Source organism: Leguminivora glycinivorella, chromosome 3 (genome assembly GCF_023078275.1).
Source record: "Leguminivora glycinivorella isolate SPB_JAAS2020 chromosome 3, LegGlyc_1.1, whole genome shotgun sequence".
Lineage (NCBI taxonomy): Eukaryota > Metazoa > Arthropoda > Insecta > Lepidoptera > Tortricidae > Leguminivora > Leguminivora glycinivorella.
In genome coordinates this window covers 27,485,163-27,512,801 of record NC_062973.1, presented here as the reverse complement: position 1 = coordinate 27,512,801, position 27,639 = coordinate 27,485,163, and the positions used below count along the sequence as shown (strand labels likewise).

General features: G+C 35.4%; 3 protein-coding genes across 3 annotated transcripts; all 3 read right to left on the bottom strand.

Moving 5' to 3' along the window:
• Positions 1 to 612: 612 nt before the first annotated feature.
• On the bottom strand, positions 613 to 1,376 carry LOC125242655 (pickpocket protein 28-like). The gene is made up of 2 exons (XM_048151499.1): positions 1,209 to 1,376; positions 613 to 688 (listed from the first exon to the last, which is right to left on the bottom strand). The coding sequence occupies exons 1-2, from the start codon at positions 1,373 to 1,375 to the stop codon at positions 619 to 621; spliced, it is 237 nt and encodes a 78-aa protein (XP_048007456.1). The 5' UTR covers position 1,376; the 3' UTR covers positions 613 to 618.
• Positions 1,377 to 1,894: 518 nt separating this feature from the next.
• On the bottom strand, positions 1,895 to 6,980 carry LOC125224972 (pickpocket protein 28-like). Its single transcript, XM_048128490.1, has 11 exons — positions 6,904 to 6,980; positions 6,264 to 6,393; positions 5,798 to 5,895; positions 5,407 to 5,539; positions 5,058 to 5,206; positions 4,573 to 4,687; positions 4,399 to 4,491; positions 3,766 to 3,905; positions 3,298 to 3,428; positions 2,337 to 2,396; positions 1,895 to 2,166 (listed from the first exon to the last, which is right to left on the bottom strand). The coding sequence occupies exons 2-11, from the start codon at positions 6,345 to 6,347 to the stop codon at positions 1,895 to 1,897; spliced, it is 1,275 nt and encodes a 424-aa protein (XP_047984447.1). The 5' UTR covers positions 6,348 to 6,393; positions 6,904 to 6,980.
• Positions 6,981 to 11,276: 4,296 nt separating this feature from the next.
• LOC125224971 (pickpocket protein 28-like) lies at positions 11,277 to 27,028 on the bottom strand. The gene is made up of 14 exons (XM_048128489.1): positions 26,975 to 27,028; positions 25,444 to 25,573; positions 23,455 to 23,546; positions 19,359 to 19,451; positions 18,324 to 18,357; positions 15,947 to 16,095; positions 15,447 to 15,555; positions 15,288 to 15,329; positions 14,687 to 14,829; positions 13,922 to 14,052; positions 13,581 to 13,640; positions 12,810 to 13,101; positions 11,893 to 11,983; positions 11,277 to 11,380 (listed from the first exon to the last, which is right to left on the bottom strand). Exons 1-14 carry the CDS (start codon positions 27,004 to 27,006, stop codon positions 11,315 to 11,317), a joined length of 1,464 nt encoding a protein of 487 aa, XP_047984446.1. The 5' UTR covers positions 27,007 to 27,028; the 3' UTR covers positions 11,277 to 11,314.
• Positions 27,029 to 27,639: the final 611 nt, after the last annotated feature.

Genomic DNA, 27,639 nt, shown 5'->3' with positions numbered 1-27,639 from the left:
TCATTACATTTTGATTCATACAAATACTTTTATTTTACACAAAAGCTCATTAAATCCATTCTGTTATAAGGTTGATTATTTTTCAGATTATAAATATACGTTTTTATACATAATCAACTTTTAAGCAGAATTGGATTTTCCCGTTTGAAGTTAAGCGACACAAATATTGTGCAAAAGTGATACATAATATTATTTATGACAAGTGACAAAATAGGGACCAGGATAGTTCCGCATAATATTTGACACATCATTTAAATTATCAAGCAGCTCGCTCGTATTAATACAGTAATGTATAGTGGGTACAACCAAATGCATGATAACAAAATTACATCAATTAGATGTCATAATTATATAGAACAGGCTTTATTGTGTACTAGCTTTTGAGCGCGCCTTCGCTCGCGTTAGAAAGAGACAAAAAGTAGCCTATGTCACTCTCCATCCCTTCAACTATCTCCACTTAAAAATCACGTCAATTCGTCGCTCCATTTTGCCGTGAAAGACGGACAAACAAAACACAACACTTTCCCATTTATAATATTAGTATGGATTATGTAAATGAGCAACATTAAATATTTACAAATAAGTAGTCAAAATAAAAGTGTTTTTAAATTGAGGGATCTAGACATCGTCGATATTGCTTGAGTTTTCACTTTTCTTTGATTCCTGGCGTTGAAAAGTACAGCACAGCCTGAAACAATAAACAACTTATGAATTTGCTACGAATAATGTCAATAAGGCTTAATAATTCTCTATTTAATATTAATTACTTATGTACTTTTTATGCTGCTGTAACTCTGTCTGCCTGCATATGTGTCCGATTCAGGCATAAACCATTGAACCGGATCAGAGGAAATTGGTTTTGCATAAAGTAAACCCCAAAGAAGTTTAAAAAATTACAAGCTTTTATCGTTGGCTCTGCCTTGTTTGCACAGACGACTAATATTCATTGAGACAATTCTACAAATTTGAAACACAACCAGGGGCCTATTGTATAACAATTTACAATATTTGTCACACGTGGAACTTTCTTTCTTATAAAAGGAATTGTAAATTGTTATACAATAGGCCCCATATTACAATGTTTAATTAAAACTTTCATTAAGCTCCTCCGACCTCCCTCTTTATTACAAAAAAATGCAAAAAAAAATCTCGAGACCAATAATATAACTGATGAAATGTAAAATGTAAAGCTACTTAAAATGCCTTACTTGATCGAGAAGAAGTAGAAGATCTCGGCCAGGGTAAGGAAGGAGAAGCCAAGGAACAGGCCAAGCGTGCCGCCAACGTCAGCCAGGAATTGCGACAGCCCGACCAGCTCCGAGCGTTCCATGGCCACGAAACGGGGGCGGCGGTAGTAGATCCGGATTACTGACATTCCAACCCTGTAAAGATTCTTATAAGTAGGTAAACACCTGATAAAAGTTCACACGAAATCTCTATTTTTTGTTTTATAGTGTGTGCTAGGCCTCACCCCTCTAGTGACATGGCCTAGCCTAGACTATTACATATATAGGTGGCGTACGTATCTTATTTTAGACGCTACATCTATAATCCGAGCGTGTTGTGTAAATTTACACCCCACAGAGGAGTACAGATGTGAAATGTCATTACATGGCGACCCTGTCAGGAATCGTACCTGGAATCTTCTGATCGCAGTTTAATATTTAATTTCATTCCCATAAACCGTCTAAAATAAACGCTAAGGCCAGGGATTCACATCACAACTGTATTGAGGGAACTATAATTTTATTAGGTACCTCCTACGAATTAGACTCGTGACCGATTCTTTATTTAAACCGTCATTACTTTGGCAAAACTTGATTTTTTCATCATTTCAATGTATATGAAAAATATGTATCTTTGGGTGCAAAATTTATGACTCATATTACTTAACTTACAATTCATCTGAAGCATAAACATCAATCTCAGTGTCATTCTCGAAGTTGTTGCTACTGTTATTAGTCTCATAACCCTCCTGTGGAATCCCGTTATCATATTTAATGCTCTTTTTATTAATTTGTAGTTGTTTGTATCTTTGCTTAAATTCGTGCAAGTCCAGTTTTGATACAACAACGTCGGCATCGTAATTCACTTCATGGCATTCAGGGAGGCATCCGCAGCGGCCACTTTCACTATCGTTTAAATCTTCTTCATCAGCATATTGATCTGAAGCAGCAAAAGCCTATATTAATAAAACTACTAAATCCTGCATCTCTCCAGAAGTTTACAATGGGATATGGGTTCAATAGTTATTTGACTACATAAATATACGTATCTTACTTTGCAATAAGATTCATTATTTATCATTAGTGACCGTGATAGTATGTTTTGCTTACCAAGAGCATCTTCTATGCATTGCAATTTATCTCCTTTGCATATTGCCGTGCTTTCGTTACCTTAATAGAAAAATAATACAATTATTCGTTATAGTCTACAATTGTAACACATTTCAAAGGGCCTTTTATTACGTCTTTTAAATGAGAATGTCTATATTTTAATGTCTGTAATGTATTGCCGTAACCCATATTTGTTCATACAAAATATATCAAGACGTCGTGGCAATCAAATTCGACCGCAGACATAGTCTTAGAGATTGGCCAATTAAACGAACTAATAATCCAGCGCATAATAATATGTGTAGGCAATCTTCCGCTTGATTAGGTCCTACTTCTAAAGTAACGCAAATCAAAACATGATAACATACAAGTCGTTCGTGGTGCGTGCGGTTAAACTGTGGAATGAGCTGCCTACTTCGATCAGGCAAGCACAGCCGGTTGCATCGCTCAAGTCGAAATTGAAAAATCTGTGGCTATCTGATTGCTAATCTAAGCGATCGGTTATGAGTTGTGTTTTCTCACTGTCTCAACGTCTGTATTATTTAAATTCTCAATTGTTCTTTTCCCATTTTTAGTGTAATTTCTCCATTCCTTTTTTTATGTAATATTTGTTCATTCCCATAAATTATGTGTGTATTTATTTAATTTTTTGTATTTCTGGTACCTTGTTGTACATGTTGCTGCATTTGTCACCCTCATCTCTTTTTATCCTCTCATTCACTCAAAGGTTAACTGGAAGAAATCCCTCAAAGGGATAAATTCGCTTTTGTACTGTTCTTTACTGTATTTACTGTGTTTTTGTTATTAATTGTACAATAAAGAGTTTACTACTACTACTGTAGTAGTAGTACATACAAATTAATAATGGTAACTGCAACAATCTTCGTAATCAAAAAGTTGAATTCTATCCAGATTAGGAAGATAGTATAAAAGAAAATAAATAAAATAATGCTATACTAACGTGGCATGTAGAAGTTGACACACCCGCAATTCTGAATGGTGTAGTTAGCGAGACACTCTAGCTGACAGTTTGAAGAAGTATATTTTTGGAAAAACTGCAAATATCTTTCCGATGTAAAATAACATTGACGGCTGAAAATATGAACATAATAAGGTGAGCATTAGAGCCATCTAAAACAACTGACTTTGTAACAACAACGTTTTATTGGTGATAAAGTCTTACACTTACTTGGTGATAAAGTCTTACACAACTGCCTAAGGGGTCATAGTAAAATCAGATGCGACCGATGTGATAAGTGACACAGAACTCAATAAAAGATACATCTGATCAAATATATATATGGACAAAATGTAAAAGATTCCAACAAAAAAATTATCATCCGAGGTCTTTCAATGATCTTCAATTTATCTAAAACATTAAGCAACAACTGGAACATTGTAAAGAATATACAATAAGCAAAATAATTACACGTCTGGTGCATAGCCCGCGAGTTCCTGTGCCGTATCCAAGATGTCGAGTTTGATAGCGAACGAAGTGGTCTTCCCTGGCTGTGCCGCGTAACTGTGGAGCGATGCTTGAGGCAGTTCAGCAGGGTGATGTAGGTAAACCTAATAATTGTAATATAGATTGAGAACAAAACTTGTCACATATTAATTTAACTTGATTGGATATTTGGTGATTGGATATTGTAAGCATGTGGATGAATTGTAAGGGTTGTCAAAATGATAATATGAATAGTAGTTTCAGATAAAATTGCAGTTTTGGAACAAGGACGACTTGGTCACTGACAAATTAATGGTACCATTGATATTTCCAAAACAACATTGGCTAATATAGAATCAGTTTAGAAAAATTATTTGTGCGTTACTTATCTTTAGACAATTATTGACAATTATTCAGAGAAATATTATACAGTACTTATGAACGTCTCTCAGGAATTAACATTAGAGGTATATTAGTTACTTTCGTACTGCTAGTTTTTTTCTCTTTTTAATGTAATATTTTGTAACGACTATTAGATGAGAAGTATTAGATACCTTTTAAATCTCCTTATCTCTCGTGAGGAGGATCAACATTACACTTCCCATCTCACCCACTAACCTTATAACCGGGTCGAGTTTGTCCATCGCATCCAAAGTCTCGATCTCTTACTTCTTTTAGTAGTATGTAGAGATCTTCTCTTGCCCCATTTGCCTTGCAAAATAAAACATCGTAAAACTTATTGTTTTATTTGCATTCATATTGTAAAATACAGTATTTATTATAATTACTTACCCGGCCACGTCTCGGGTATGTGTCATTTTCAGAACTGTAGTAATTCTCCTCGTGAGACCAGCCTTTTGCAGGAGTAGATGTGTTCAGGTAGTATTGTCTTTGCTTAAAGTCAAGGCTGGAAAATATACAAGTTAAATAACAAGGAAATGAAATTTCCCGATCCTGTACCATGAAGTAGTCAAATCTTTTTGAATCTGTCCCTTACCTTTACCCTTATCCCAAGCAATGTTGGGTCGGTACAACTTGTCTTCAACTTCCATTCTCCTCTACCTTTCTTCGTCTCAGCATTTACTTTGTTCTCGTATTATTTATCTTTTGATACGCAATCCATCCATTGCTGTTTGAGTTTACCCCTCCCTCTCCATCTAACAACATTCATCTTTAACATTATTTTTTTAAATTATAGATTCATCCCTCCTCATCACATGACCGTACCACGCTAACCTAAAACTCCTAGTCGTATAATATATTTGTTTCATTTTTACCTGCTTTTTCGAAATATGTCGTCTGTGGCCAAGTTATTAAAAGTGTGGCACACGCCATCCGCGGTTAAAGTTGGACGAAATTCATTTAAACAGTCCACTTTATTCCGCCACTGGCACTGATGAAATATATCTGCATGTTTTGGAGCAACCTACAAAACAACAAAGTATTTATAATTATATTTGTTATAAGTAGTCATCCTAACTTTTTCAGCATGGTAGAAATAAAGGAATTCGTCCAGGCTGACTTCAGACATATAATATATTCCTTTAACATGACAATACTGCACCAATATTCCTGGGAAAGTTACAATGTTTGGTTATGAGTGATTCTTTAAAAATGTAAATTCACCTCGAAAAATATATCCATGTCAATAGCATATTGAAGAAAAGTATAATTATATGTAATTTCATCTTCACTTGCACATAAAACCAACGCCGAATGAAACTTTTGGTAATCCTCAGCAGTCCAACCTTCTGTATTGCTTAAACATAAAACAAAAGCTAATTAGTCACTACTTAATAAGGCAGTACCTACATGTGATCTGATTGGTTCATCTATCTAAATATAATTTTCGGTCTTATTAGTACTTTTATACTACGTCGGTGGCAAACAAGCATACGGCCCGCCTGATGTAAAGCGGTCACCGTAACCTATGGACGCCTGCAACTCAAACAGTGTCACAAGCGCGTTGCCACCCTATTAGAAACTTGTACACTCCCTTTTGCTGCTTTTCACTTACTTTTGTTTTAACATTATTATTAATCCATTCTGAGTATAGTTATATTTGTCTTGTCTAATTCTTGCTTGTGAACAAATCGTGATCGCAGGAAATGGGTACTGCAAATATTAAAAAAACTTCTGTTATATTTAGAAAATATTGGATACTCAAAAAATAAAAAAAACTTTTCTTTGTCAATAATATTTTTTTAATACTTATGATATTTATGCCGCATTGAAGACCTAAGATGGTTAAAAGTAAGAGATAAGTCCTTATCTAGAATTATTTATTTATGAACTAAATGTGTAATAAAATCCTACTGATTTATTTGCTTATGTGCTCAGTTGTGGTTAATCGAAAGATTTTATAAATCGTAGATTTCTATACTTTTAATTCTGTATAGAAAGACGGCTTAGTAATCTAAGCAATTTGCTATGATGATAATTCGTCATTACCTATTCTCTTTGACCCAAAAATCTGAACATACCTCATTTACAGACACAGTGTGTTCTTTCAACGTGACCGCTACAGCACTGGTGTCAAACTTTTTGTACGATTTATAAACCATCATTATACACAAAACCGTGCTGAGGATAAATGTGGAGATCCAAAATAATCTGAAAATTATAGATAGGTAAGTAAAATGTAACCGCAGCTTTAACAAACCCTTGTTTCAATGTTCAGTAGGTACCTACCTACTCAAGTGCTAAATACTCCTTAGAATAGTGAGCAAAGCAAGCTCTGATTTTACTGTGACCGTGAAGAAATGAGGAGGCACACTCAAAAATTATGACAGATGGCGCCACCCTATTTGTCCATGATACTTGCATACGTGAGAGCGTGAAGATGATATTTGTTTTTCGCTCTCACATATGAATGAGAGACATGCCTAGAAACTTGCACAGGCGCCGCCTAGCGGTATAAAATGTCAGTGTGAGTCCTCATTAACATGTCATTTAAATATTTTTGACAGTTTACAACACCGATAGCAGTTATGACGCCGCCCCCTTAAGATGATATTATGATCTAGTCAAAATCTAAATATTAATTACATCTTTGTCCTACTTTCTTCCCACGTTATGTAAGAATACAAAAAATAATGTAACTGTATTATAAAATGTAATTACCTTTCTAGGAAGGATGTTCCTCTCTCTGATATGTATTTTAAGCCATTGAGAGTGGTATTTTTTGCGAAATCGTATGCAGTGTTTACAAGAAGCCGATGGTATCTATCTTTATTATTTTCTTTATTAAGAACAGCCACAGAGTCATTCAGTTCAGTCTTTTCTGGGTTTGAAGGCTGCATTCTAAAATAAGTAAAAAAATCATTGAACGGACCAGATTAATAATATATATTTATATTGCAAATAAACCACTTAAAAATACCTACAATAATGATAATCGGCCAATAGGGTCGTACTCAGTGCAAGGTTCAATATCCGTTCATGAAAGCGTTTTCGCATTGTTATTTTATAATATAGTGTCTTTAATATAGGAGGTCTAAATATAGGATAGGGGGGTCTTGAGTATATGATTAATATGATATCACTCCTAAACCCGATATCGAATCGCATAATGTATTAAGTAGTGCGTATCACATTATCCGATCTGATATCGGATGTAAGACTGTTACCATAGATTACAGGCGCCATCTTGGATTTTTTCCATTGAAATCCTTCCGACATCCGATATCGGACCGGATAATGTAAACACGGACAGACGATTCAGATACAGTGGAAACTGGATAAGTGGAACCTGGGTAAGTGGAAAACCTCTTTAAGTGGACCCATATTCTCGGTCCCAGTCCCTCAGGACCGAATTACCTCTATAAGAGGAATTTTGGGACCTCTATAAGCGGAATCCATTTTTTCGTAAATTTCTTATTTTTACCTCTGCAACTGGAAGCAGTCGTCTCCGAAACCTCTATGAGTGGAAAAGCTTGGCGTTATAAAATTTGTATTTTTAATAAACCACCACGAGGAGGGTAGTTTATTTCGTTAACATTATGGTTTGTGTTTAAACTATATATATATTTTGTATGAGATTACACATCGTGCAGTTTAGTTTTATCTGCGGTGAGTGCGGTGCGGTACCGTGCTGTTGGATAAGCAATGCCTAAGCACACAATCAAGTGTTTATCTCTTCGGGATAAATAAAAAAAATCGGATTTTTTTCATTAAAGTACAATGGTTTCTCTTGCATAAATAAATATTAGGAGTGATTTTGTGTATAAGTTACTTCAAAACAAAGGAAAAATATTGTTTTGTATAACAGTATTGTAGGTTATTTACAGTATTGCTTTTTGAAGTCAGGATCACAGACCTATTTTTTGTTTATTTATATCTACATGCATATTAAATAAAATATACATATTCATTTGACCTCTATAAGCGACATTACTAGCACCGACAACCTCTATAAGCGAGAGCCTCTGTAAGTGAGAAAACGTTTTATTTGAACCTGGTTAAGTGGAAAACTTGATAAATGGAAAACCTGGATAAGCGAAACTAAACAGCCGGTCCCTTGCGATTCCACTTATCCAGTTTCCACTGTATATTATTTTGTTTTGGTATCTTGTACATGTTTATAAATTAAATCATTTTATTTAAAGTTGAACATGTTATAGGTACTCCATGACTTATATTACTTACCTGGGCAAAACTTACAATTTTAGAAGAATAAAAAAATCACGTACACATAATTTTATTTATAAACCTTTAGACCAGTATTCTCTCCGATTGATTGATACACAATGAATGCGGTGTTGCAGCCATAAAATTGACACCATAAAAGTCGCGGTTTTTACATAAAACTTATTATTTAGATATTATTCTTACTGCAGTAATATGCAACCGCGTTTAGGTCATACATATGTATACACATTTTATAATAACTACATAATGCTTAGGTAACTTGTTCGCATCTTTCCTGTAGACATTGCAAAAGTTAAAATCGAAGGATAAAATTTACGTTACACGTTACACTGAGGGTTTTTAAGTCTCTCTTGTCTCTTGCTAGCATTGCTAACTGCTTAGGCCTAAACACAGAAACTAAACTTACTCGATCAGACCACGCTGTGAGCTCCTTACTACACTTAACAGAAGTCACCACTGAAAGGATACTTTCTGAAAACCGTTATGTTTAAAAGCGCGCGCAAGCAAATTACTTAAATTTTGACAGTAAACATCGTAATTTTCTTTTCCCACCGTGTTAGGGACTAGGAAACGTTAGGACACAGCAGAGACAGGAAAATATCGAAGGTCGCGCAGGACCTTAGGTTGTCGATATTTTGGAGCTGCGCCGCAAAAAGTAGGCATTTCACACGACTAGGGCCGATTTCGAAGATACGGGATCTCGCGAGTTTCATAACATTGCGCCATGTGATCGCTGAATGGGATGTAACCTCAAAAGTCAGTAATGTATAAAAACGCGAGCGAGTTCGCGCGCCGCACACGGAATGGTATATGACTGATCTAGGCGGCCAAAAGTAAATATTGATTGTGGGTAGAATAATGCGGAAGACTCAGAAAGTCTACTTATTGGGGCACTTAAATATGACATTGTATTCGACCTTATCACTTACCGATCCTCATATAGTTAAGTAGTTGCAAGATTAGCTATTTTAGTCCTATTATTTTCTTTAGCGACACATAAAATCGGTGGCTTTTATCGACGATTTCCAGATTTTTTTGTTATACTATACTATAGTATATTTAAACAGATAATATATTTTTCTTTTTAAACTTTATTGAAAATAAAAAAAATACAATTGGCGGACTAAAAATATAAAACTAAGTACCTAAATAAAAATGAAATAAATTATGGGCTTGGACAACAACAACTCTTGAATAAGAAATAAAATGATTTTATTGCTACAATTTGCTTTCAATAAAATTATATCTCTTTTTAGGGTTCCGTACCAAAAAGGTACAACAGGAACCCTTATGGTGCGACTCTGTCCGTCTGTCTGTCCGTCTGTCACATTGTTAAATATCTCGAGAACTACTTATGCTATCGATATGAAATTTGGATTAGTTATAAACATTGTGAACCTCTACAAGTTGAAAGATTTTTTTTTTATTTAATTAATATAAATGATAGAAAATGGTCAAAATGAAAGGGGGTCAAACTGAAAATTTCAAGTAACTAGGTCGGTAGGTAGTGGGGTATCGTTAGAAAGAGCTCAAACTGTACATATCAAAACAATTTTTTATAATTTTTTGGTTGTGGAAAAAAAAATGTTTTTTGAAGGAAAATATAAAAAAAAATACCGTTCCCCCCCCTTATCTCCGAAGTTTACCAACATAAAGTTATGAAATTTTCACCAAACATGGCTATTATTATAATGAATATTACAGGAAAAATAAAATCGTACACGTTTCTTGAAAACTTTTTTTTTAATTTATAAAAAACCTTTCAGATTTACATTTTCAATTTCAACACCCTTGCAGGTGTTTATTGTACCTGTATTTTTTAACAAAATAACAATGAAATTACCTGCTTTCAAATAGAGGCAAAATGGTTAAAATCGGTGCACGCATTAAACAATTATTCTATAAAAATCATCTTCCATACTAGCTCGCGCGCATTAGTTTACTCAATTTGCCGATAGATATCGCTGTACGTTGAACGCTAATTTCCTACATCGCGTTTTTCCTGATATAATGCGGTCGGTTCAGGAGCGTCCTTGCGACATGTCGTAAGTCGTAAACTATTGAAGTCGAATAGTCTTGATTTTATTTGGACGTTGTCTAACAATAAAATTGTATACTTATTAAAATATTACTTGTTATGTGGGAAATTGAGTCTTGAGGGATTTAGTCAAATCTGTAAAGTTCTATGAATAACATTTTGATGATTCAACTATTGAAAGTTTGTACGGAACCCTCGGTGAGAAATCCCTATGTGGGAAATTGAGTCTTGAGGGATTTAGTCAAATCTGTAGAGTTCTATGAATAACATTTTGATGATTCAACTATTGAAAGTTTGTACGGAACCCTCGGTGAGCGAGTCCGACTCGCACTTGACCGGTTTTTTTTTAGTCTGGGGAGTAATTTATGAAAAGCAAAGGTCGTGAAACTATTTACAACACTTTAAAAAATATATATTTATATCTAAATGTTATATTTTGGTATTCATTTTGTAGCTCACTTGTGCTTGATCTGGACTGCGATAAATTGAGTTATAAAATGACAATTTATTAAATAAGTAAAATAAATATTAAAGGACATCCTTACACAGATTCACTGAGCCCCACGGTAAGCTCAAGATGGCTTGTGTTGCAGGTACTCAGACAACGATATACATAATATACAAATACTTATATACATAGAAAACATCCATGACTCAGGAACCAATATCTGTGCTCATCACAAAAATAAATGCCCTTACCGGGATTCGAACCCGGGACCGCGGCGTAGCAGGCAGGGTCACTACGCGCTAGGCCAGACCGGTCGTCAAAAATAAATATTTAATATTATATATTTGTTTATGCTTTTGCTTAAAAGAATGGTTTTTTGATACTCGGTAAGTCATGTGTCATTTGAGACATTTAATTTTTCTGATTCTTTTTCGGGGGTTTCCTGGTGGTATCTGCAGTAGAATCTGAAAAAGACAAAGAAAAACAATATTAAAATTAATAAAATTTTATAGAACGCAATTGAAAGTGCTATTTTGTGATATTTATACATTTTGATTTATGGTTCAGTTCCAAAAATATACCCTTATAATGTGTCTTGGTCTGTCTGTCTATCTGTCATATCATTTACATAATAACTATATTGCGAACTATTTTATATACTTGTTTTATACCGTGAGGGAGATCGTATGAATTTTGAGATGACGGGCGAGAGAGAGAGAGAGAGAGAGAGAGAGAGAGAGAGAGAGAGAGAGGTATGGAAGAAGAAAAGATGAAAGGATCTTATTAATTTAAGTTTACTTTAAATTAATAAGATCTTCCACACGGTCCATCCACCTTTTCTTTGGTGAGAAGAAAGAACTAATTTAGTATAAAACTCAAATCAAACACGAAAAACCTACTTTAGCGTGAAGAAGTAAAAGATTTCAGCAAGCGTGAGGAAAGAGAAACCAAGAAACAGGCCGAGCGTTCCACCGACATCAGCCAGGAACTGCGAAAGCCCGACTAGCTCCGACCGTTCCATCGCCACGAACCGGGGGTGTCTGTAGTAGATCCGGATCTCGGTAAATCTGGTAAAGAAAGAGTCGCTGAGAGGGGTCGTTGTTAAAATTATACAACAAATGTTAAGAGAGATCAGCATCCTCCTTGCGTTATCCCGGCATTCACAATGGCCCATGAGAGCCTGGGGTCATGTTTGATATCTGATCCCAAGATTTAGATCCGGATTTCGGTAAACCTGTTCAAGAGGGAACACCAGTGTTCTGTAGGGAACACTGATTTAAAATTTCACGGTTTTTACAAAGACTCAAACAGACAGACGGCTCCGAGACCACGGGGACAATGCCGTCCTAAAAATGTCTGAGGGTAAATTTATACGTGATTAAGTCTCGTTTGCAATTTTAAGTACTTATACAATACAATACAATACATTTATTTTCCAAATCTGCATTACATAAAGCCTAAGTTAATAATAGAAAAACAAACAATAGAAATATACAAGACTTACTGTTAAAATGTAAAAGATTAATGGATAACAAATTAAAAATTAGACATTGTAATAATGTAAGCTATCTGGTATATAGGTAATTTAAATTTTGGCAAAAATATTTTGTTTAAGTCCAGAACAAAGTAAAATCTGTGAAAGTAAATGCGGGCGCTATTCTCTTCGTAATGTCACAATTTGGACGTAGAAAGCCTAACGAATTTGTTAAAAAAAAAATTGGTTCCATTTTATTTAATTTTTGCAATTGGAAATCGCACTTTATTTGTTGCAAAAGTATAAATATTGGTAAATATCAGATGGCATCGGATATCAAACAAACTACTACTGTGTTTGATGCACGTGTTGTAATTAAATGACTGTTCTATATCATAATTATACATAATGTAACTTACTGACTAACTGCTTTCGTGTCATTACTAGATTCCTCATTCCCTTCGTTGTCAGTAGTATTGTTAGTATCACTATTTTCATCCTTATTTTCAGTCTCATAGTCTTCATCACTAGCAAAACTGTCTTCAAATTCTTCCATAAGCCTTTGAAATTCTTTCTGTCTCTTGCCATATTCTTCCAGATCAAGTTTCGTGACAACAGTCTCTGCGTCATAATTAACGTCTTTGCATGATGGTAGGCACCCACATTTACTGATCTCACTATCGTTTAAATCTTCTTCAGCAGCGTAGCGATCTGTAACAGTTAAATATAAAATGAATGATCAAATATTGATATATAATTTAACAAAATTTATTATCATTTGTTTACACTTTATCGCGATTATATCTTTTTATTATTTTCGGTCTATCTTAACTTTTTATGTTTATATCCTCACTGAAGCTAAGTTGATATCTTAAGAAAATTATTCAGAAAGGAATGACGTCTAAAGTTTATTCATAATAGGTATCTCCATTATATCATTATAACGATTGCTATGGTGACTTACCTATGCTACAAAATAACCGGAGACTATTCTTAAAATCGGTTACTGGTTTCGATTCAGTTTGCGTGAATTTCGAGATATGAATTAAAATTAAAATTTTAAAAATATTTTCCTACTGTGTAGGCAAAAAAATATGGGAAATTCATTTTAAAAATGAGTTTACAGGGCAAACACATTTTTAAAATTAATTTTCCATATTTTTAAACTTATGCTTAAAGTTAAACTTTACCTAAAGCTTCCTCTGTGCAATTCCATTTGGCTGCCGAGCAAATAGGTGTACTGCTATTTCCTGAAATATATAATTTTGTAGCTGACACAAAATGTGCGATTTAGACATGAAACAGAAACAGAAGAGGAGCATATACGTATTTAATACATACTGTACAAAATAGGTTATAATTTTTAATATTACCTGAGCTAAAAATATTTCACTGAGAACATAATAGATCGATCATTAGTCGAGAATGAATAAACTAAAAGCAGAAATTATATGATTTTGTTGGTAATAAGATTCATGACCATTAAAACTGTTGATTATGGTACAATATTAGAAGTATTAGAGAAACTTACGAGGCATGTAGAAGCTAACGCACCCGCAAATCTTAATGGTGTAGTTGGTGAGACATTCTAACTGACAGTTCAAGGAACTGTAGCTTTGGAAAAACTGCAAATATCGCTCTCTTGGCGAATAGCATTGGCGGCTGTAAAAAATAAACAAAATATTTAAATAGTCACTTATGTTGAAACGAACATTATTTTTATGTACTATATGAAAAGCTTTGGCATCTTTGCAGATAAACTTGCAGGTGGGGTAATTTTTACCTGTAGCTCGAAATCCCTTACATTTTTGAACTGTAACCTTACATTTCCCCCTAAATCCACCTCAGGTCGCTCGGCTAAGAGGCATGTTAGAGATAGGGTATGAGGAAAGCTGACCGAAACCGGAGTTAATAGAAGAATATGATTCGAAGCTGAATATTTTTTTTTCAGAAATTTCATTTTTACACAAGCTTTTATCGTCGACTTTACTTTTCTTCCAACAGTCATCTACTGCTAGCTCTTAGAGACGTTTCTAAAAATCCCTTACTCGATAGTGATATGACATTCCATTACAGAGTTCCTATGGCCACCTATCTGTTCCATAATCCGATCAGCTCCATGATACCATAATATTGCATTGTCACGTGATTTACATGCATGCAAAATCTCAAGTATCTCAACTCAATCGGAAATTGGGAATTGGGTCAAATTTAAGTTGCAAAATTTGATTACAGACAGACAACGGGACAGGAGAAACTAAAAGATTATTGATTTAAAGAGGAAAAGAAAACTTACATATCTGCGGCATAATTGGAAAGCAGTTCATCAGCGGTATCCAAGATATCGAGTTTGATTGCAAAAGAGGTGGTCTTCCCGGGTTGCGCAGCGTAACTGTGAAGCGAGGCCTGAGGCAAGTCAGCAGGGTGGTGTAGATAAACCTGAAAATATATAATTTTATTGATTTTCTAGTGTTGTAGTCCTGCTGGTGAGCAGATATATTCACCAGGGATCGCCAAATGGCGAACCGCATCCAGAACACCGAACTACCTAATAATGTGGACCGCGTTTCATTGCACTACCGTCCGAAACGGACAGATCATCCTCCTTGCGTTATCCCGGTATTCGTCGCGGCTCATGGGAGCCTGGGATCCGTTTTGACAACTAATCCAAAGATTTGGCGTAGGCACTAGTTTTACTAGTTTTAGACAGGTTGCGGGAATCGGGGTGCTTGACTGATATGGTCGTCTTAATATAACGGTATAACAGTCAGAATCTCTGATAAAACTAAATGGTGACCCTTGCCCTAAATAATCGCTGAGCCAGCAATAACAATATACGTTATTGCTGTGTAACCGGGTCGAGTTTGTCTATCGCATGCAAAATCGCGATCCGTAACTTCTTTTAATGATAAGTATAAGTCCTCTCTTGCTCCATTTGCCTTAAAAATAAAACTGCATATTACATATCTGTTAAAATAATGTTACTGATACAATTTGTTTTTTTTTTAGTTTAGTGAGTTTCAAATTTATTAAACAAACCAAATAAATCTGTATACCCGGCCTCTTCTCGGAAATGCGTCATTGGAGTAGCTGTAGTAGTTTTTATCTAATGACCAGCCTTTCTGGGGAGTGGATGAGTTTAAGTAGTAGCGCTTTTGGTACATGCTGAAAAAAATCGATAAATAAATCAATTAAATTGTATTCAAACAAAAGGGACCACACATAATCACGCCTGTAGGTATTCCTGAAGTACGCAGGGTGTCTAAACTGTCATTGAGATTAAATACCAACTTGCGAGCAGAGCTAAGCTAGTATCACAATTAGGCTCCTTTCCTTCTATTCAAATCAGCATCTCTTTAACAAACTGTCAAAACGAATTTGAACGATTTGCTAACATGGAAATATTTGCTAACATTTGCCAAATTTCATCTATACATATCTGTCTCTCCAACTTATTAAATAGAAATTGGGTTTAGAAATAATTACAGTCCATGTTTTTCTTAAAACTACAAAGAACAGGCAAGTTCCCTATTAGGACCCTTATAACAATAGTTACCTGTTTCTGCGGAAGATGTCATCAGTAGCTAATATATTGAAAGTGTAACATACTCCGTCAGCAGTGAGTGTCGGGCGGAATTTCTTCAAGCAGTCAACTTTGTTTCGCCACGAACACTCCATGAAAATATCCTCATGTCTAGGAGCTACCTGCAGAAAAAATGGGCTTTTAATGTCAGTATTTATAATTAAATCCATTTCAATCAAGAGCCTAATTCTCACGAAATAAGGTTCTTATCAGTCAGGTGCGGCATGCAATAATAGTAGTAGTAGTAATACACTTTATTGTACAAAGATAAGAACACACACAGTAAAGAAAAAAAGAACACACACATCATTTGTACAAAGGCGAACTTATCCCATTAAGGGATTTCTTCCAGTTAACCTTAGAGCAGTTAAAGCAATAATGATATGAAAGAAGCGCGTTCCTACAAACACAGTTTGAGCTCGTGTAGGCAAACGTTTGTATGAGTGAGAGAAGACAAATCGACCGGTCGCGTTCCTGTCAGGCGGTAACCTGTGAGGTAAACTTTCCGCGGGGAGCAGGGAGTGGCAATACTGTACCTACGATAGTAAGTACAAGAGTAGTTACTAAAAAAATAGGCTGTTTCATACATTTCGACTGTCATGACGCGGCTCATTTCTATTGGAACAGTCAAATTTTTTATCGCGATCTCAGCATTGGATTCCTATAGTAAAAGTTGTTCATTATGACCTCAAAAGTCACTATGAAAAGTTTGAACGGCCCTTTTTATTTCACCCTGTATAAATAGACTTTAGGTATTTACACCGTGTCCAATAAGTCCGAATACTCACATTTTACCTCAGTTCTAAAGATATAGGGATCACAGGCCATAAAATTCTTATTTAAACTAAAGAGTATATTCCTCTTAATAAAATACAACCACAAAGTACATGAAATTTCCGAAGTGTCTAAGAAAAACAAAGAGGTAAAGTGCCAACAAAATACTTGCTCGGCACGCAGGTGACGAGTTATTTTTCATAAGGAGAATCTGTATGTGATAAAACAGACGCCACGTGTCCAAAATAAACTATTATGGGTACCGAGGATAGATAACGTTCCGGGCAACTAGAAAAATGTGCCTAGGTTCCAGAGCTCACCATCGGCCCAGGTGTGGGATGCAGTATGTAAGCGAGGTAAACTACCTTCAGTACTTACAGATAAAAGCGTTAAAATCAACGTTTTTTTCTTTAAAACCAAGGTTTTGGAGAAAAAATGCCTTAAAGTTAAAAAGGATGCTTGGGAATGAGTATCATGTGTCCCAACAAGACGCACCTCCAGCACATTCGGCAAATGGTATTCTAGCGTAGTTTCAGACTAATTTGGCAGTTTTTTATCCGAAACATGAGTGGCCACCCAGGCCTCCAGGTTTAGGTGTATTAGACTATTTTGTATGGTCATACATGCTTTGAAGACTAAATTTTTATAAAATCATAAACCTAGATCATTTCAAAAAGGTTATCGAGAGTATTTGGGATGAAATGTGAAGAAAACGGTGCGTGCCGCGTGTGATCCGTTTGAGAAGCGTTTGAGGCTGGTAAACAAGTTAATGCTGGAGTTATTCCAAAACATTTGTTGTGAATGTAGTAAATAAGAGTACCATTCATAAAATATAATAATAATGTAGTAACTATTTGTTCATTTTGTTTTATTGGCTATTTGTGCTGTATTCAAACTTATTGGACACGGTGTATGTTGAAAAATGAAAATGAAAAATCGTTTATTGGTCACAGATATTGTGTTACAAAGTAAGAAAGGGTTGGGACCTCCTATTAAGTATATCAATACTTGTAGCAGGAGACCCCGCTCTTCCAGCGGCAAGGTAGGGGTCTACAAACCAATACAATACTCGTTAACTACGTAGGTACAGAAAAATTAAGTTAAAAGTATAATTAAGTCTCATCTAAGGAGATATTGAAATTAATATTTCACTATAATGAGATAGTCTAAAGGCGAAATAATTATCTTACTACATGTTGGTAATAACTAATACTTAACATAGGAAAAACAAAAATGGTTATTTACATGTGTATATTAGACTATGTAATAGTAAGTAGGTATCTTCCTGGAAGGGTCCTATAGGAAAACATCGCAGAGCACGACCTCACACAAGATGGGTAGACGACATCATCGAAATCGCTGGCCCTTCGTGGATACAAGTGGCCCAAGACAGAGAGAGATGGAACCATTTGGAGGAGGCCTATAGGTACCCAAACTGGGGTTCTTGCAACAGAACCGAACCATTGAAGGAAAAAAAAACTATAACACTAGATTGTATTCATTTTTGCAAGAAATAAAAGGCTTTTTTATTTTCTATTTTATTTATTTATTATATTACAGTACATGTTAGACTTACCTCAAAGAATGTTTTGATATCGACAGGATAGTTGGACAGTGTTATGGAATAAGCGATCAAGCGACAGTTAGTTGAAATCGAGAAAATGAGCTAGAAAGATTTGAAATTTGAATCAGTTGTTGTAAGTTCATTTATAAAGTAAAAAAGTTAATTTTGACATTGAACTTATAAAAGTGTTCATAATTTAAATAGATAAAAAAAATAACACCATACCTATTCAAGTTTCGAAGTTATTAACGTTTTTCCGCTTGATTCTTTATTGAACTAATACTGGGAAAGGTTATTTTTTTCGTCGTAGCGTACTATGAGACATATTTTGTCGCTTGATTCTTTAATGCAAATTGTTAGAGGTAAAGTGAATACTGGAATAAAATAACATTCCATATATTTGAGTAAATAGTGCTATTGTAAATAAATGAACAACAATGTTTTCCTCCACAATGATTAGGACTAATCCGTCTAACAATTTAGTTTTGTTCTCCAATCAACTTTTTTTAATAAATGTCAAAAAAATCAGCATATATGGCAAAATTGGCATTGTAACTAATAATAATTCATTAGTACTAGCCAGAATTACACACATAAGATATTATGATATAACAAAACCTCTTGATACTTAGTTCTCATTAAGCGAAATATCCTGCAATTTCAAATATGTAACAACGAATTAAACGACACTATTAGGGCGGTTAAATCGATATTGCGTTTATAAATCATCAAAACTTTAAACCAAAACGAATTAATAACATCTTTATGGCGTTTAACTCGATTTTTCGATTTAGAATATACGCTTATTATAATTTGTAAAAGTAAATTTGGCGTTCAATTCGTTTTTACGTAACGACTTAGTACACAGGGCCATACAAATTTTAACGTGTCGCTTGATTCTACCCCTTAAAATAAGGCTGTAAGCATGATTTTTCAACAAATAAATAGTCAATACTATAGATTATCACATTTATATCCGAACTGCATTCATAACTTTTTTTTCGGATTTTGGCGCTTAGTTCGCTATTCCATAACACCGTCCAGTTGAGGAATGGATAAGGATCCGAAGCGTTGATTTCGTCGTCGTTGTCACACAGAACCATTGTGGAGTGGAATTTTTTCAGGTCAACTCCTGAATCACTAACAAAACAAAATATTATGTTACTTATTTTTGGTACAGATATTTTGTAATTATTTTATTCGGAAATATAAGTTTGCTTTTTAACCTTTAGTGCCCCTTATTCACCTAACGGTACACGGAAAACTGCCATACCAGCAAAAAAAAAACATGTATGTACAAACACAGCTGTGAATACAGACAAAGTGCCAAAAATATATATCGCTCCTTGAAAAACATAGTGACACTATCCAAAAAACATAGGTTTTTAGTTAACAGCGCCATCTAGGTCGCGCGTTCATAACGAACGCAATGCAAAGACACCTATCGATTTAGCTCGCTTAGAAGCGACAAGGGGCGCTAATGTCACTATGACGAATAGTGGGAATAGACGCGTGGGGGACGGAAACAATGTCATGTTTGCATTAATGACCTGGACGCCGATCAAAATGTAGTGAACTCTAAGACGAAAGTTGTCATTTTGTGTTTAGTGACGGTGTTCCGCGAGATTGAATGGTAAGTATGACAATTTTGTTATGGAACATTGTATCAATCCTTAAAGTGTCACTTTGAACTTGTAATAACTATTCAATATTGAGTTTCATTTTAAAGTAACAGTGTCAGTTTTGCTATAATGACACTAGTACTTTAACAATTCTAAACGTGTTGAGATAGGTATAGTGACACTGTGCACGTAATGACGGTTTGGCTTTAAACTATTAGGCTTAATGCAGGTTAAAAATAAAGTTGTACTGTACTTTTAATTAAAATGACGTTATGGTCTTACCTCGCTAAAAAGAATTTGCATGAATGAATCGTCATTATCTGTTTAGTGTCATTTTTGATTGTATGAATTACCATAATTACGCTTGCAAAGAAATGGAATACCGCTGTTATGAGTTTAAAGCCACTTTATTTATTTATTTATTTATTGTTATTATTAGTTACAGTATAGGACTTATAATTAAAACATATCCCTGCAAAACTGCATCTACAGTTTGTCTGCAGGTATGAGTCTCTATTTAGCAGATATGTAGATTAAACTACTTATGTATGTACTTATAATTTAAACAATATTAATTACATATTTAAACACTTAAATGACATTTACACGTTTGTAACTGTCATTTAAGTGTTTGCAAGAGGTACAGTTTTAATGCGTTTTTAAATTTTTTCTTATTTGGCTCATGCCTAATATTCTCGGGCAGATTATTTAAAAAGTACGGAATTCTTTTCTTTAACTTTAACTGGTAATGGTAGCTTTAAGCGCGTTGACTGATTATTGTCACTTTAAGTTTTATGTCATGCTTTGCGGTAATTAAAATTACAAAACAGTTAATGATTAATTACCTTCTAGACATATTACTTTTAATACCATTGTTCCATTTAAGTTTAGCACATAAACCTACACAATTTTGATGAAATTCTATGAAAAAGACATTTTACTCTATTTTTTTGTAAAATACCTATAAACAGCGCTAATAAAAATTAAGGTTATTTTTTGTATAATTATTTTTTACGAAGTAAAATTGTTATTTTTGTGATCTACAAGACACAATTACTAATTTAAGATACAATATAAAAACTATGATTGCTAGTGGATAAATTTCTTGTGCATTAATATAAATAACTAAATTATTAGCCATAAATAAGTATATTTGTTTGTTACAGTAAAAAATGGCTCAACGATATTCAAGGCTCAAAAATTCAAAGCAATCATCAATAGTATAAACACACCAGCATCTACAGATCACCTATTTGCTACATCGCCACGAGCGTGCACATTTCAAGCGGCCGACTAAACTTCGCATAAGTTAGGGTATACCACGTCGTCAAAAAAAAATCGCACCTCGCGCAAAATCGTTTCAGGCAAAAATATCTCTAATCTTATTGACTGTAATCTATCAATATTTGTATCATTTCAAAGTACAATTAAAGCCCTTTAAGAGAAAAGGTGTACAACTTTCTTAAAAACAATAATCGCCAATCTGCCGTGGTTTAAAAAAAAAAGGTATTGATGCGATTTTAATGGGACTCTAGGTGTGCTACCCCAGACGGTTTTAGAAGGAGCTGTAAAGGTGTCATGTGGATCTTTTGCACCCCAAAAGTCACCGAGGACGAACGCCTGCAGAAAAAAAAAGCTTGAAGGCAATAGGGGTAAAACACCAGAAAAAGCAGCTCAAGTGGTGGTACTGCTCCTAAACGGACTACGGCAGTAGCAAGTTGCTGAACGCCTAAGCATAATCCGTTTCCGGGTGCGACGAGTCTTGTTGCGGTTTCTGGAGACCAGTAGCTACATCGGGTGGCCAGAATCTGAGAGAAGACGCTGCACCACCGCTAGAGACGACCGGTACATTGTATCGGCCTCTTTGCGGAACCGCTTTCTTATCGCTCCTGAGCTGCAGATACTGTTTAGAACAGCTCGAAGAACTGTAGTGAGTGTCTCCATGATCAGAAGAAGATTGAGGGAGAAGAAAATGTTACCCCGAAGAGCTGACAGAGGCTACCAATTGAAGCCAGAGCCAATACCCCAATCGAATTGCTATAAGGCTTAAGGATTGGACGTTGCAGCAATAGAGGAAAGTTTTGTTCCCCAACGAGACGAAGATCATTTACACCAACTATAGACGCAAAAGGGTGTACAGGAGTCAAGGAGATCAGTTTACACCAGTCTTCACCGAAGAAACAGTCAGTTACGGGAGCGGCTCGTGCATGTTCTGGGGCGGCATTTCCATCGACGGCAAAACGGATCCTTAACTGCACGCAGTTACATTATGGAGATCTTAGAAGAACGTATGGTCTCGTACGCTGAGTTTTTTGGACCTGATTTCCAATTCATGCACGTCTACGCCCGTTGTCCTACTGCCTTGATAGTGCGGGACTCCCTGATGCATGAGGTCGGAATGCACCGTAATGGAGTGGCAGCAACGAACCCCGACCTGAACCCCATCTGGGATGAGTTAAAACGGCTTGTTTGGTCACGGGATCCTGCTCCAGCCACCCTCAAAGAGCTGGAAGCCGTAGTTATTGAGGAATGGGAAAATATTCCTCAAAAACTGATCGTAACACTGATCAGGTCCATAACTGATCGCATGGAAGCTACAGGAAGGGCCAGAGGGAGGAACACTGGGTTGTAAGGTTAATTTTAAGTCATTTTTTTCGATATTTGTTGATTTTATTGCGTTTGATTTTTTTAAAATTTTAACCTGAATGCACTTTGGTTTCTTTTTCCTGACAATTTTAATTTTTTGTATAAAATGTCATGAATTTTATGGATATTAAAATAAATGTTGTATTACTAACGCAAATGTCAAGACTGAAAGTGATTTTTGTTTCTAATATTTTTTTAGTTATATTTTATTGTTCAAGAGGGCAAGCCAGGAGTGTTTACACTAGTTTTTAAGTGCAGTAATGCTAAATAGATACAGGGTTTGAGACCGAATGTCATTTAATTCAATAAATTTTAATGTATATACATAAAAGGTGGTTTGATTGCTAATTATTAATTGAAATAAAAGGTAAATTTCATAAAAAAATGGCTATAGTGTCATTTTTCCACAAAGTAAAACGAAGATATAAAGTTGTCATGTGTCCCTAAACAAAAATAAATGGAAAAGTGTCACTACCATTTTGTTTAAGCTTAATTATCTTAGAAACAAAATAAAAAAAATACAATTTACTATTATATCTATCAGGTTTAGTCACAAAACTAACAAGATCTGCCAAAAAATTACAAGTTTGTTGTAAAAATGGCAATTTTTGACAATTCAAAAATTTCAAAACTTTAAACCGTTGTACCCAAAAAAGACGTTTTTCATTTAATGACACTATGTTTTTCAAGTAGCGATATACACACCTTAATATACCAATAAAGTTCTGTATATATAGATACATATTGTTTGCACTCTGTCTGTATTCACAACTGTGTTGTTGACTGTACATATAGGTGAATATTTGAAGCAATTTCGATTTTTACGGCTTTAAAACAATATTTTCCCAACCAAATTGAATCCAACAAGAACTTACTTGGTGAATGAGAATAACCCCGCACGAATATAGTTGTATCTTTTTTGTCTGATCCTCGCCTGCGGACAGATTGTGACCGCCGGGAACGGGTACTGAAAGTGATAACATTGAGGTAATTTAGACGTACATACTAGCCCTGGACTAACACGCTAGTATGATAGCCTATTTTTTTTTTATGAATGGGCTTACTATGGGCCACAGCCTAGCCAAAGGCAAAGACGTGGCTTACGATGGAGTGAGCTCGCCCATCAGCCGATGGAGTGAGCCTATCACGTCGGTGCGTCCTTTTATGGAACAGTCAAATACTATGGGGTGTTATAACATAAGTATGACGTATCTGTCGGTCTGTGTATGTGTCTGTCTATGGCATCGTAGCTGTGGAACGGATGAACCGAGATTAGATTTCGTTTTCTTTTTGTTTGAAAGCTGAAGAATTAGTCGGGAGTCGGGAGTGTTCTTTACCATGAAAATCGGCGCATATTTTAATGTCGGGATTTTTTCAAAATTTAAATTTTGTATTGTAGTTTAGGCACAGTCACTTAGAGAAGGCGTGAAATGCCTCACCAACGCGATTAGCTATATCAAACTAGCGTGCTAGGCTCGGTAGGGAAAGGTCGGGTTAACAGGTTACTTGGATTTGGCCCGGGTGGGAGCCCAAAGGTGAGCTCCGGGCCTGCGGCCCTCCGCGGGGTCGGCCTTCGGCCTCCCACCCTGAAGCTCGCCCTTCGGGCTCGCGAAATTACTTGGAAAATTGATTTTGCCATAACGGCGGCCATCTTGGATTTTCGAAAAAAATTTTTTGACATTTGTAATCTGGGGGCCCATACCTCTCCGCATGCCAAATTTGAGCGCGCTCGGACCAACTTGAAAAAAAAAAAAAAAAAAGTCGGCCATTTTGAATTTTTTTTGATGCAACTTTTTTCTACTCGGGCTCCTGTATGACATTTGGTCGAGCACCCTATAACTATCTCTTACCGTTTAGGAGTTGCCATACAAAAAAAAAGTGGCCAAATTTTTCGCATTTGTAGCATTTTTCAAAATTTTTTTTTATCATTCGAATCTAGACCGTAGAGAGATTCTATGACCAAAATTTCAGGTCGCTGGGACAAACTTGAAAAATGACCAAAAAAAAAAAGTCGGCCATTTTGAAAAAAAAATGGCGGCCTCCAAAACTGCCCAGGGTCCTCTATGACATTTGGTCGGGCACCCCCCACCTAACCCCCACCGTTTGGCCAGGCCGTCCAACATTTTTTGACCCAGGAGTCGGAGACGAAAATCCATATTTTTCTGGACCTACAATTTTTGACCTCTATTCATATCAGTCTTCAATTTTAACCCTCTCCCAGCCGTTTCCAAATAAAACATATATATGAGAATAACCATCCTCTAGCCTATAAGAAGGTCGCCCGCTAAGTATTCTGAAACTTTGGTTCACAAAATAATTCTACAATTTTCCTTAGTATTTTTTTTACATGTGGGATGAGCTAGACATACTGTTAAAAAAGTCTTGACGGCAAGATGAATTACTTATCTATCGCTACCAGAGTAGGGTGAGTATCTTTATAAAATATTTTAAATTAAAAGCTTGTTTTTTTTTTTAGTTCCTCGCATACTTATATAACGATACAAGTGCGGAAAAGAAGAAATTGGAAACGAGTGGCAACAAATTAAGACACGACCGCAAGAGTCAAGGAGATCTATTAGTTTTGACACAAGCATAGTTGTCTACTTTTGACACTGACTGACTGTACTTTACTGAATCACACACAAGTCCCTCATCAGACCTAAGGTTAGATAATGTTGTTTTATTGAGGCCGACGCAAGTAGGCCAAAAACTGATATGGCAGAAAGACATGAACTCGTTTTGTGGCTGCTAAGCAGCAGGAGCATGCACTTTGCACAAAGCAGTAACGAGTGGCAGAAAACAGGAGAGACTTTTGCTCAGCTAAAAGTGGTAGACAATATAAGCTATTAAAAAAATGAACCTACCTCGTTTACAGATACAAGATGCTCCTTCAGAGTGACAACGACGCCGCTAGTGTCATACTTGACGTACGACTTGTACACCATCATAACACAGAGAATCGTGCTTAGAATGAACGTGGAAGTCCAAAATAATCTGAAATAGGTCATTGAATTTATACGAGTTATACAAATGTTATTTATTTAAATAAATAGAAGACTTATCATATTTTTTTTATGAAATAGGCAGCAAACGAGCAGACGAGCCGCCTGATGGTAAGCAGTCATCGCCGCCCATGGACAAGGAAATTGATTCTTCGCTTTGCGGTTCATTTTCATCATCATTATTTCAGCCGATAATCGCCCACTGGCTGAGCAAAGGCCTCCCTTCGTGTACATACACCACTTATCCCGGTCCTGGGGTAATCTCATCCAAAGTTGGCCCGCAGTTTTTCGAATGTCGTCCACCCACAAGCCAACAGATGCCAGGCGCTTCTTACATTTGAAAGTGGCCACCATTTTGGTATACCTGCCATCACTCTGCCTGGCAACATGTCCCAGTCAATTCCATTTATAATAAGAGATGTCAATGTAAAGTGAACCGTTAACTGTTAAATAATCAATTTCTTTCACTGTATATAGTGTATATAGATATGTTAATTTGATTAATTGTATATTAAGCCATGAGCCATGATGGGTACAAATTTTTCAATACCATTTCCTTCCGTGAAGTGGGGAGTGCGCTAGCAACCTGTCACTGCAAAAATATCACAATTTTGCTTTCAATTTTATTTCAAATAGTTTTAGTGTTTTTTTCACGAGTGAATAATGCAGGAGAATTTAAAACAGTTTATGACTTTAACAGTTATATGATTTCTATTTTAGTACATTTTAATAAAACCATTCATAATTTAACTCTCAACTGGCTTGTAATTCAAATAAATTCTTTTTTATACGCGTTACACGTATTCCTACCAACATTTTTCTCATAAGCGTTTTCTTTATGAAGGAACATGGCTATTTGAACACGATATATAGCTGGCTTTAGCCCTCTTCAAAGGTTTTATTAGATAATCTTCCGTAAATATTACGCTCATACCTTCCCCTGCCTGCTAAACGGCAAGATCTCAAAGAAAATTTTTTTTGAAAGTCGCGTGATAAAGTTTTGAGACATGTTTGTGCGTTAGTAAAATAGCTCTAATTGGGTTAATCAAGTTATATTTCAGCTTGGTTTGTCCCTCAAAATATACTGCTTCAATCTTGTGTCACGTGATGACATTTCATAATTGTAATATCGTTCACTTTTTCCTTAAAGTGAGGACACAACTCAAAAAAATCTCAAAAGAATACCGAAATATTTGGATTTGTTACTGTGTTACAGAAAAGAAGTTGACAATTGTCGTGAAGAAGTGGCCATTATTATGCATCTTCCAAAAGGCTTTAAAGGAGGCTTTTTTTTTAAATTAAGGTCATAATTTGAACGATTCTGAATCCGAATCTGAAAAAATCTCAAAAACAAAAAATTTTTGATGTGGCCGTTTTGCAGGCTTGAGATTACCTTTCTAGAATGGAGGTTCGTTTTTCGGCCATATATTTTAGGCCATTAAGGGTAGTGTTTTCTGCAAAGTCATAGACGATTTGCCTCAGAAGCCGATGGCACCGACCGCGGCCTCTTTTGTTTGATTTTTCTTTATCACTAGTAGAATCTGGACCGATACCGATAGGCTGCATTCTGTAATGCGAATAATATTAATATTAAATTAACATTTCCTTAATAATACTTAATTTGTTTTTTATCATGCAGACACGTCTGCGAGCGATATTACATATTTTTAAATTAAAGGAAAAACGGAAAAATTCACACCTCCGGCAGGACTCGAACCTGCGACCTCTGGCTGACGGAGGTGTGAACTTTTCCATTTTTCCTTTAATTTAAAAATATGTTATAATACTTAAGTTCACTGAATGGTAAAGGAGTTTTCACATTATCCGATATCGGTTGTAGGAAGTATGTCAAAGGCAAATGTGGGAGACCCGGACAGTGAACGTGTTAAACTGTCGATAAAATTAGATAAATTTCTATAAAAATATTGTTTTTGTGTTAATTACATAAACTTTAAGCGATGATCTACATTCAGAATGTGAAAAAAGTAAAATTTTAGACAGATTTTATGCTTAATTGTCGTCACAAAACTGACAGCGAGTTAATTTTTGTTAACAACT